The 12961-nt window shown below is 35.8% G+C and overlaps 1 protein-coding gene across 7 annotated transcripts in view; it reads left to right on the top strand.

Annotated features, from left to right (window-relative positions):
- The window catches only part of NBEA (neurobeachin), a 652386-nt gene that overhangs the window by 201083 nt on the left and 438342 nt on the right, over positions 1-12961 (top strand). For all 7 annotated transcript variants that reach the window (XM_065901711.1, XM_065901709.1, XM_065901706.1 and 4 more), the window contains exons 18-23: positions 3366-3474; positions 5680-5761; positions 5989-6112; positions 6978-7170; positions 9562-10578; positions 12472-12689. In XM_065901711.1, the coding sequence (XP_065757783.1) occupies positions 3366-3474; positions 5680-5761; positions 5989-6112; positions 6978-7170; positions 9562-10578; positions 12472-12689 (1743 nt within the window). The remainder of the gene's footprint in view (positions 1-3365; positions 3475-5679; positions 5762-5988; positions 6113-6977; positions 7171-9561; positions 10579-12471; positions 12690-12961) is intronic.

Here is a 12961-nt window from a genome sequence, read left to right as displayed (position 1 = left end):
GCAAACTGGACAACCAATTGCCAAAGTATGAAACTGCAATTCTGTCTTACACATTAGATAAAAATTAACTCAAAATGAAAAAAAAAAATTAACTCAAGATGGATTAAAGACTTGAGCATTACACCAGAAAACATAGGAGGTAAGCTCCTTGAAGTCAGTCTTATCAGTGGTTTTATGGATTTGACAACAAAAGCAAAAATAAACAATTGCATCAATCTAACAAATTTCTGTCCAGCAAAGGAAATTCAACAATATGAAAAAGAAACTTACTGAATGGGAGGAATGTTTGCAGATCATATCACTGATAAGATATTAATATATAAAATATATAAAGACTTCATAAACTTAGGAGCAAATAATCCAATTTAGAAATAGAAGATGTGAATAGACATTTTTCCAAGGAAGACATACAACAGTACAAGAAAATGTGCTCAATATTCCTAATGTAAATCTAAGTCATACCTGTTAGAATGACTGTTATCAAAAAGGTAAGAGGTACAAAGAAAACAATCCATGTCCACTGTTGGTGTGAATATAAATCGGTGCATCCACTATGGAAAACTTTATGGAGATTCTTCAAGAAATTAAAAGTAGAACTACCATATGGTCCAGTGATGTCACTTTTGGGAATCTATATCCAATGGGGTTAAAATCAGAATCTCAAAGATATTTCTGTACCCTCATGTTCATTACAGCATTCTTTGCAAATAGCCAAAACATGGAAACAATCTAAATGTTCATCTGTGGATGAATAGATAAAGAAAACGTGGACAGTTAGCTTGTAGCTTTCCCTGTTCTTTTATTTATAAAGTGTAATATTACCCAGGCATAAAAATAAGGCTATCCTGTCATATGGCACAACTCTGATGGATCTTGAGGGCTCTATGCTAAGTGAAATAAGTCAGACAGACAAAGACAAATACTCTGTCATCTCACTCATGTGGAATCTGTAGAAACCAAACTCATAGAAATAGAGAACAGATGGGGCACTTCCCACAGTCTGCAGGGTAGAGACTAGGAGAAATGAGTGGATGAGGTCAAAAGGTACAAGCTTCCAGTTGTAAGATAAATGAGGTCTGGGGATGAACTGTACAGTATGGTCACTATACTTAACAATACTGTATTGTATATTTGAAGGTTTCTAAGAGAATCGATTTCACCACAAGAAAATGTTTTCATCACAAGGTTTGTGAAGTAAATAGATGAAGTAAATAGCACACTTCTAAGTAACCTCTGGGTATAAAAAGAAATCACAATGAAAAATAGAAGATAATTTGGTTTGAATAGAAGCAGAACCACAATGCAATCCTCATGCATTGCTGATGGGAAAGTAAAGTTCTCCAGTCACATTCCAAGAGGGGTTTCTAATTTCTTAAAAAATGTAGCATGTATCATACAACCTGAAGTCTATTTCCGTCTTAAAGTTAAGCAGGTTCCCTGAATATATACCCTTGTGAAACCTCTCTGAACTGAATGCATAGAGTTGGGTCTTCCGTTAGCTGTCCTGTGGGAAACAGAATCCTGTGATTTCCAGGGCCAGTGCGCCCACTTTGTGCTTGAAATGATGAATGCCGTGTGTGGCTTTATGTTGACTGCTGTGCAGCAGCATTTATTGGTGAGTACTCTTTAAAAGGAGACTGTGAGAGGAAGCTGTCTCATCTCTTCCCTGGTGTAAACACAGTATTCGCCAAGTCCCCCAGGGGCTGGAGTCAAGCACCTGTGTTACACTCACACTGTAGGAGGCAATCAGGAGAGCATGCGTTTCTCCAGTAGCTGAAATTGTGTGTCACAGTTAAGAGGCTGCCCTCACTTTCAGATAGCCTCATTCAACCCGTCCTGTGTGTCAAAAGATGTATCAAGGGATATATATTGGCATTTGTGTTTTCCTGACCAGGAACAAATGAAAGTGCCTGACTTCCTTTCCTTAGGTGTGGCTTGAGTTGGAAGAGACCAAAGTCTCCCCCTTGGTAATCCTGTAACATCCATCTGTCCTGACATATATATATAACCATTTGACTTCCCAGTCTTATTTGTTTTGCAAACATAGCCGTTAGACACTAGCCCTAGCTGCCTCTTGGGTTTAGGTAATTCTGCTGTTTTCCCTTCTGGGCTGAGGAGGATTGGGTGAGGGGAACAGCTGTCCTGCCTCTTTTGTGTTGTGTATTGTGGTGGAGAGGATTTCCAGGTGAGTGGTGTCCAGATAAATGCGTCATTATTTGATTTCTATATTGATTACGATGGCGAAAGCTCCTGTTACAGACAGTGAAGTTTTAGTAACTTACCACACTAGTAGTTTCTTTTTTATTAACTTAAGAGCCAAGTGGGTATCCTCAATAGGTGATTTCTTCAAGCGATGCTCCTTTCATCTGGTACTTCTTCGTCCTTATCGTAAAGCTTCTGTATTGCTTCTATGGGGAAGAGTTTTTTCTGTGGGCTAGACCTAAAAATGACCCACAGACTTTCTGCTCAAATTCCATTGACTAGAACTCAGTCTAGTGGCCACACGTAGCTGCAATAGAGACTAGAATTACAGTACAGCTATGGGCTCAGGAAAAAAGGAACGAAAGTTTGGTGATTATCTAGTCAGTTTATGTCATAGTTGCCAAATCCAAACAAGGAAAATCAATGTAAGAAACGAGATACTGAGGGTTTAGAGCCAGAAAGATCCAGATCCAGACCTGTAAGAAAGTGATGTGAATGAGAGGTGAGTAGTAATTCTCTGGGCTCAAGCTAAGTGTTCCAGGAGGTCTCTAATAGAGCTGTGCTGCAGTCCATGGGGTTGCAAAGAGTTGGACAGCACTTAGCAACTGAGCAACAACAAAATCTAGGTATGGATTTGTTGGGGGAGCAGTTAAATGAGCCAACAGTTAAATGAGCCACAAATACAGGCAGTAATGAATTTCCTTTACTTCTGCCTATTTGCTTTGTATTCATTTTTAACCATAATTTAAAATTTTTGTTATTAAAGTTTTACATAGATTATTTCATAGAATTTGGACAGAAAGGTTTTGAAAAATTTGTGATCTGTATGTTAAACCAATAATTTAGCATAATAAAATAACTCCTAAATAGTTATTAGAAATTTGAAAATTATAGCTGTCAACATTTATATAATATTTTGTAATTTGTATACCTAACATTTCAGTTTGTGCAGATGTTTTGAGAAGTGTTTAAATAGTAGTCTTGGTAATTTAGAAGGCAGCTATGCTATAAACTGTCATTTATTTTAGAAGATGAAAGTTAGTAAACATAACTACTTCTGTAATTCTGTATCTGCTTATATATTTTACTACTTATCATAAAGTCATATGGTTAGAAAATCCAGTGTGTTTAATAGTATTATGTTTTTCCCCCTTTTTCTTCAGAAGAAAAGTTGAAATCATGCACACCCACAGCCTTTTCACTCTTCTTGGAGAAAGGCTGATGTTGCATACAAACACTGTGACTGTCACCACATACAACACACTCTATGAGGTAAAATTTTTTAAATGTGTGATGAGAATTTTAAACGTATGCAGTGGAAACTCTATGTGATTGAAGTAGTAGTTGGTCATTTAATCTAAAAATGTAGTAATTATTAAAAAATAATGAACACATAGTTACATTTTTAAAACTTTGTTTTAAAGGAAAGCTAATTTATGAAATTAAGAGTCAGCAGAACATACTACAGTGCTGGAAGACACTTGGGGAAGGTCAATCTAACAAGAACGATCTTAAGATTCTAACCTGGTTTTACAGCAGTGCCCTGTTTACAGCAGATTGTGCCCTGTCTCATCTGCAGCTAAAGAATAAAGGATTCTGATTAGAGAGAAGGCTGCCTGCAGATTAGTAGGCAGCTTCTTGGATCTTATGCACAGAACTTAAACCATTTGAATCTGTTTTATGCTTAAATCAAAGTGCTTTGATCAAATGCATAATCTGCCATATCTTTACATATTTGTTGGTAGCAGTTTGTATTAAAGAAATCACAAGTGCAAATGAAAAGTCATTTATTATTTAAAAAAAGAAAAACTTTGTTTTAAAACATATCCATGTACAGTTACTTGCCAGTCTTCCTATGTTGTGCCTAGGCCTTTTCTTTGAGTATTTAAACAACAAAGTGTTTGTTTCAATAAAAGTATGAGCATGAAGACAGGGTTGCTTGTGCCCTATATTTATTATTTTAATAACAGTAGGTTATTTTTAATTTTCAGTCAGTATCTTTTTGATACACATTTATAGTATACTTAAGTAAATGTTCTATCTTCTTTCTTGTTTTTTTTTAAGTCTGAGCAGAAATGTAAGAAAAATGCCACTGCTGGATGTCATGATCTTTTTCTGATCTGAAAGGCCATCCTTGTCTCTTGATTATTTTACTCTCCATCCCCAACTTTTATAAGTAGCTATGTATAACTAAGCTCTCAAGTAACCTGTATAGTTTCCTCAAAGTTTTCTATATTACTTTAGGTTGAACTATTTAAAAAGTTTCATTCAAAACTCAGTGTGTTAACCTAAATCATGAAATTAAGTCATAATATAAAGTGATATCATTATTAAATATAATTTCATTGGGTTTTTTTAATATATGCAAGAAAAGAGGTAAACACAAGGTATAGCCTAAAATACAGTGAAAAATCATATATCCATAATTTCTTTATGATTATTTATTCTTCATTGTGACAAATGTTTCTTGACTATGGGCAGTGTGTTAGGCACTTTGCTAATTGCTAGAAATGTAGCAGTGAAAAGGATGTATAGAAATCCTGCACTCATAGAGCTTGGGTGCTAGTAGAAAAGTCAGTAAATGTTTTAGAATTCTGTCTTTCCTTTATATGGTCAACATTGGTAATTTCTTCTTACTTAATAGAAGTTTAACAAAAAAACTCATTGGGGGACTTCCCTGGTGGTCCAGTGGTTAAGAATCGCCTTACAATGCCAGGGACATGGGTTTGATCCCTGGTTCTAGAAGATCCCACACGCCTTGGAGTAACTAAGCCCATGCTCTGCAGCTACTGAGCCTACACTCTAGGGCCCGTGGGCTGCAACTCCTAAAGTCTGGGCACCTACAGCCCGTGCTCTGTAACAAAAGAAGCACTGGAATGAGAAGCCCAAGCACCACAATGAAGAGTAGCCCCTGCTTACCACAACTAGAGAAAGCCCACCTGCAGCAATAAACACCCAGCGCAGCCAAAGATAAATTAATTAATTAAAACTTAAAAAAAAAAACAACCTCATTGCTTAATGACAATGAGCCACATTTTTTATATAAAGATTTTTTCTTTATTGTTCTTCATTTGAAGTTGGGATCCAGACTCAGACATTATTTTCTTATTTACTGATTTTCTAAGTTTGTTTTTTTTAATGACAAAATAACAGTCAAATGTTTATGGTCCCCAATTTAAATATTTTAAAGATGTGCACTGAAAAGTGATTTCAAACAGAATTTGTTCTTGGAATTCCTAATGAATCTTTCCTTCTATAGCTACTGGCTTTAGTTTTGTCTGTATCTGTAACAAACAAAATTTGAAGACTATAGAATTAAAAGAGTTTAGAAGTATGTGGAATTTACTGGAAGACCCTTTAAAAGATATATATTTTTTTTGATATGAAAAAACAGACATTTTTTGCAGATTCTTTGTATATCTATAATTTGCAATTATGAATTTATTTTCTAAATTCAATTCAAATTCTGTCTTTTAGATTTTGACAGAGCAAGTATGTACTCAAGTTGTACACAAACCACATCCAGAGCCAGATTCTACAGTGAAAATTCAGAATCCAAGTGAGCAAAGAGCAATTCTTTAATGCAGTAGTAACATGGTAACATGTGAAACTAAACCAAAACTTTTCCTAACCACCTGAGTCGGTATGGCATTTATAGTTTAACTTACAACATTTACAACTCACCTACCATCATGCTAAGCATTTAGTTGAAAATCAGTAAATGCTATTTGAGCAGAAAATATGATGCAGTTATAAATCTTTACTGTAACTTTTATTTGTTTTCAGTGATTCTTAAAGTGGTGGCAACTTTGTTGAAAAACTCTACACCAAGTGCAGAACTCATGGAAGTCCGTCGTTTATTTTTATCTGATATGATAAAACTTTTCAGTAACAGCCGAGAAAATAGAAGGTGAGTAGTTTGAATGCTATAACAAAACTTTATCCCATAACTAATCTTATTTTCTCTCCATTATTTTCAGTCTCTTGCAAAGAAAAAATTTACATATCCTATATTGCTAATGCTTTTAATCATTAGAAAAGGCATTTATGTCTCTTTGATATAGTTTGCTTACTTTCATTTATTTTTATATAATTTTATTTAACTTTATGGGTAATATATTTTAATAGTATATATGAATATACATACCTCAAACCCCTTATTTAAAATGTACAATTCCTTTTCCTGGCCGTTGTCTACCACCAACAGTACTTTAAATGAAATTATGTCAGATTGGCTCAGATCATCTATGCTTTTCTTAAGGTGGTCTGATAACTGATTATTGTCATGTAGTTTTAAATTGGTTGGCTAGGACATGGGGTACAGTTTGGAACCATGGTTGCTGCATGAGTCTTAAATTTAACAAATACTGATTGGCTGTCTGCCATATATAAAGCTCTGTGCTGCACAGGTTGTCTTGGTGTACATCTTATTTGGTACAGTTTAGTGGGAAAGATAACAGTGAAATGATGATTAATTTATAACATGTTAAGTGCATTGTGAGTGCTACATGTGATGAGGGATTAGGGAAACAATAACTAATCTAACTGGAAGAGTTGAGAAAGCAATTTTAAATTGTAATATGAATTTATCTAGGTAGAAAAATGGAGAAAGTCATTCCAGGTTAGAATATTAAATGTACAGAATAACTGTATACCTTGGTTTACCTAAGTCAGATCATATTTTCACTATTTATCTTAAATAGTAAATTCTAATATAATCTAAGAATTTTTAATGAGTTTCTCCCCCCCCCCCCCCCCCACCGCCCCCTGACAAGATGCTTATTGCAGTGTTCAGTGTGGCAAGATTGGATGTTTTCTCTTGGCTATATCAATCCTAAAAATTCTGAGGAACAGAAGATCACAGAGATGGTTTACAATATCTTCCGGATTCTTTTGTATCATGCCATAAAATATGAATGGGGAGGCTGGAGAGTCTGGGTGGATACACTCTCAATAGCCCATTCCAAGGTAACAAGGGATTTAACCTTTTACATCACCAGGGGTTCAGCTGTGTATTAGATGTCTGTAAGCACTCTCTTGGCGCCATCTTGTGGGCATCTTGCATTATGGCTGATTCCTTTATCACAATTTTCTTTCTGTTCTGTTTCTGTTTTTCTCTGTATTTTAGGGGTCCTGTTATAATTAAATTTTGCACTCTAGATGTGACCCGCACATATGTTTTATAGGATATCTTGAAACTTATGTCTGAGTCTTTTAACTCAAACATCTGTACTGGGTCTTCTAAGAATGTTTCATGAAATAGAGTATGATATATACTTTTTAAGTCTTTCTAAATTGGAAATTGTTTTTATTTCTAAGTGACTAATAAATAGATTTAAAGTACTTAAGTTTAGTGTTGTTCTTAATTGCATTATCTTTATTTTTAATCCTAAGAATCAATGTTTGTTTATATTTTAAATATTGTCTGATTTGGGGGGAAAGGAAGTAGTGAATTAAAATTAGAATATGTACATATTAGAGTACAGAAGTTCAGTTAAGATTTCTCATCATGGGGTGGTGTTACAGGAAAAGCATAGGTGTCAGAAGTTGGCTTTTGATCCAGTCTCTGCCACAGTTCAGTTTTGTGGCATTCAGTTCAGTTCAGTTCAGTCGCTCAGTTGTGTCCAACTCTTTGCCACCTCATGAATCACAGCACACCAGGCCTCCCTGTCCATCACAAACTGCCGGAGTTTACTCAAACTCAAGTCCATCGAGTTGGTGATGCCATCCAACCATCTCATCCTCTGTCGTCCCCTTCTCCTCCTGCCCCCAATCCCTCACAGCATCAGGGCCTTTTCCAGTGAGTCAGCCTTTCGCATGAGGTGGCCAAAGTACTGGAGTTTCAGCTTCAGCATCAGTCCTTCCAATGAACACCCAGGACTGATCTCCTTTAGGATGGACTGGTTGGATCTCCTTGCAGTCCAAGGGAGTCTCAAGAGTCTTCTCCAACACCACAATTCAAAAGCATCAGTTTTTCAGTGATCAGCTTTCTTCACAGTCCAACTCTCACATCCATACATGACCACTGGAAAAACCACAGCCATTGGGAAAGTCATTTAATCCCTTTGCACAATGGTTATTAGGCTTTGTTGGCTGTGCATCCTCTGATGCAACTACTCAACTCTGCCATGCATTGTGAAAATAGCCATAGACAATATGTAAAGATTGAACATGGCTGTATTCCAAACAGGAAATAAGCTGATTTGATCCATGGGCCATAGTTTGCTAAGCCCTGGTTTGGGGACTTGATTTTTTTTCTGTAAAATAAAGGGATTTTATATTAAGGTAATCCTCAAAGCCAAGATCTCAACCTTAAATTCTATTATACTGTCATTTTAAATATAAATTAACATCATATATGTCTACAGGATTTTAAACATCAAAAATTTTAAAGACCTTTATTTCTGTTATAAATTTATATTGTATAATATATCAGCACCTCATTTTCATCATTGCATTAATAAGTTTGATATTAGTGTTTTAGGGGAAAACTCATTGCAAGTCTTTGTGTGAGAAATACATATATCTAGCTATACTGTGTACTGATTATTCCTAAACAAGACTATATAAAGTAACAAATTAAAGTAGCCTATATAAAGATACAATGTTTTAACATTTTATAACTATATATTTGTAAATATGTGTTATTTTTTTGACCTCACTGATTGCAATAGACACACTTTTTTTTTTTTTTAATATACGGTGAATACTGACATAGTAATAGTCCTTTGGGGATTCCCTGATGGCTCAGACAGTAAAGAATCTGCCTGCAGTGAAGGAGACCTGGGTTCGATCCCTGGGTGGGAAAGATCCCCTGGAGAAGGAAATGGCAACCCACTCCAGTGTCCTTGCCTGGGAAACCCCATGGACAGGGGACTTCAGTCCATGGGGCTGCAAAGAGTTGGACATGACTGAGTGACTAATACACACACACACACACACACACACACACACACACACACACACACACACACACACACACACACACACACACATGCCATGGTACTTTCGATATTGTGTATTATTAGCCAACTCTGATTTAGCTCAAATAAATGAAATATTTAGGAGTTCAGCTGGCATATTAACTGGGGTAACATTGAAATACTTCACTTAAAGATACCATTTTATTTAAATATTTAATTCCTGTGTGTTGACAAATCATCTAGTAAGTCATATATGACTATTTTGATGATATTCTGATTACTTGATGAAGTTAAGCCTTTGTCTTAGGGTTATTAATATATATTTGATACATTAAAATTACTGATACCATTTTTGCTATTATCATAAGTTTATATCATTTTTTTCTTTTAACATGTACAAAAATCCCTTTAAATGTTTTCTTTACCCATTTCTAAGGTCACTTATGAAGCACATAAGGAATACCTAGCCAAAATGTATGAAGAATATCAGAGACAAGAGGAGGAAAACATTAAAAAGGGAAAGAAGGGAAATGTGAGCACCATATCTGGTCTCTCATCACAGACAACAGGCGCAAAAGGTGGAATGGAAATTCGAGAGATAGAGGACCTCTCGCAAAGCCAGAGCCCAGAAAGTGAGACAGATTACCCTGTCAGTACAGACACGAGAGACTTGCTCATGTCAACAAAAGTGCCCGATGATATTCTTGGAAACTCAGATAGACCAGGAAGTGGTGTGCATGTGGAAGTACATGATCTTTTAGTTGACATAAAAGCAGAGAAAGTGGAAGCAACAGAAGTGAAGCTTGATGATATGGATTTATCACCAGAGACGTTAGTAGGTGGAGAGAATGGTGCTCTCGTGGAGGTTGAGTCTTTGTTAGATAATGTGTATAGTGCTGCTGTTGAGAAACTCCAGAACAATGTACATGGAAGTGTTGGTATTATTAAAAAAAATGAAGAGAAGGATAACGGTCCATTGATAACATTAGCAGATGAGAAGGATGAACTTCCCAACAGTAGCACATCATTTCTCTTTGATAAAATACCCAAGCAGGAGGAGAAACTCCTTCCTGAACTTTCTAGCAATCACATTATTCCAAATATTCAGGACACTCAAGTCCATCTTGGTGTTGGTGATGATCTTGGATTGCTTGCTCACATGACTGGTCGTGTTGACTTAACTTGTACATCAAGTATAATAGAAGAAAAAGAGTTCAAAATCCATACCACTTCAGATGGAATGAGCAGTGTTTCTGACAGAGACTTAGCATCATCATCTAAAGGGTTAGAATATGCTGAAATGACCGCTACAACGCTGGAAACGGAATCTTCTGGTAGCAAAATTGTACCAAATGTTGATGCAGGAAGTATAATTTCAGACACTGAGAGATCTGATGATGGCAAAGAGTCAGGAAAGGAAATCCGTAAAATCCAGACCACTGCCACAACACAAGTAAGTTACCCTTCATGTGCTCAAAATGCATTGAAGATGTACGGAGTTGTTAGCACCAAAGCAGAATAGTTTCTTACCAGTCACAGCATGTTTATACTTAATTATGTAGAATAATAATTTATGGAATTGAGTGGTGTGGGTTTACATATAGAATAAATTCAAAATATCTGAATCATATATCCACCTCTACCACGTTCTGTGTGTATAACTTTGCTCAACCTCTCTGGGCCTGAATTTTCCCTTACAGTGCAAGAACTTGTGCCACATTGAAACATGACCTTTAAGGTCTCTACCAGTTTGAATATTTTCTGGCTCTGTGACTACATTTACACATTTGTACTCAAGATCTTCATTCTGAATACTTGATTAATTTTAACCTTTTACGTTTCAAGCCCAACCCTGTTCTGTGATTATAGAGAAGGGGACTTGGAGTCCATATTAAACTGATTAATGAAATGAACAGGAAAGGGAAAAGGGAGCTGTTATTTATCAAGTGCTTACTGTGTTTCGGGCTTCCCTTGTGACTCAGCAGGTAAAGAAATAGCCTGCAGTGCGGGAGACCTTGTTTGAATCCTGGGTTTGGAAGATCACCTAGAGAAAGGAAAGACTACCCACTCTAGTATTCTGGCCTGGAGAATTCCATGGACTACAGTCCATGGGGTCACAAAGAGTCGTCAAACACAACTGAACGACTTCCACTTGACTACTGTGTTCCAGGCACTGTGCCATATGTTTTCAGATTTAATCCTCACAGAAGCCCTGTGAGGTATACAACATGACTGAGAAAATTTGCAGTTATTAGCAGTGAGAGTTTTCCTTATAGACACATGTATGGGGATTTGTATGGGAAAATTAAAGACTCTCAGGCTCAGTAGTGAGGAAATGTTAGTACTGCAGTTGGGCCTCACCATACTAAAGCTAGAAACAGATGATGTTTTCTGATATGAATTTTAATTATTGAGCTTTGAGTATATACTTACCACTAAACAATACCTTATGTTTAAGAGTTGAAGAAACTTTTACCCTTAGTGACTTGGTTTTTGTTGCTGCTGCCTGGGTTTTCTATTAACCTTTTAATGTCATCAAAGAATAATTTAGCATGTGTCCATTAGCGTTATGTTAGAGTAAACTATACCTCACTAGTGTCTTTGTATTCAAATAAGAATCTTTGAAAATATATTCTATATGTGGAAAAGGTATTTTTATTTATTTCCTATTAAATACTACCAGTTTCCATTTTTGTGGCAGTTGTGCTACCGTGATAATTAGCAGAGGGATGAAAATGCTAAAGTAAGCCCAAGTTTAAAATAAAGGAAACCATGGTACATTGTTTACTGAGCTTAATACTACTAGGTTTGCCTGGTTTTCACTCTGAGTTCACAGACTTTTGTCGGGTTTTCTAAATTATAAAAGGAATTGTTTTTCTCAATTGAAATATTGTAAGTGAAATACACTTTGAAGTTAACTTGAATCTGTTCAAGTAATATTTCTTTTAATCTTGTGTTTCTGATTATAATTAACTGATGACATATATCCAGTATTTTTCACTTTGAATATTTGTTCACTTTCATAAAGCAGGAATGTGGTCTAATGTAAAAACTGAAAGAGGGCTAAAGAGGACCTGGTTTTCAGTGTAAACTTTGATATTAAACTTAAGTATTGGATTGTCTTGCCTAGTTTCTGAAACATAATAGAATAAAAATAATAATAGTATCCTTTTCTTCTCAGAAAACCTCCTGTGCAAGCAATCACCAGTGAATGATAGAAGCAGATACACTAACCTATTAAAGTCATATGCAAAAGCTTTGCTCACTTAACTGTACTTAACTGTTTTCATTTTGAAATCAGACATTTCTTTTGCACTATACAAAAGTCCATCTTTTCCATCTCTAGGCTGTTCAGGGTCGGTCTATCACACAACAAGACAGAGATCTCCGAGTAGATTTAGGATTTCGAGGAATGCCAATGACGGAGGAGCAGCGGCGCCAGTTCAGCCCGGGTCCACGCACTACGATGTTCCGTATTCCTGAGTTTAAATGGTCTCCAATGCACCAGCGACTTCTCACCGATTTGCTCTTTGCATTAGAAACAGATGTACATGTTTGGAGGAGGTAGAAATATTTCTTTTCTATAAAAAAGACTACTTTCAGTGGGGAAAAAATGACTATTTTAGATTAGTGGAATCACCCGATTATTAAATTATATCATTAAAAAATCTCACAAATGTATTGAAAAGAACATTGAAGTTTCTGTAGAACCATAAGTATTTTCATAAGAGTTATGACCTGGGGTGGTTCACATTAAAAACTAATCAAGAATTTAGGCTTAAATTAATTAAAAAGCAAAACTTTGAAATCTGGCATTGCCTATTCTATATACAAAA

The sequence above is a fragment of the Muntiacus reevesi genome, chromosome 11 (assembly GCF_963930625.1).
Source record: "Muntiacus reevesi chromosome 11, mMunRee1.1, whole genome shotgun sequence".
NCBI classification, from domain to species: Eukaryota; Metazoa; Chordata; class Mammalia; order Artiodactyla; family Cervidae; genus Muntiacus; species Muntiacus reevesi.
This window is presented reverse-complemented; position numbering and strand designations above follow the sequence as displayed.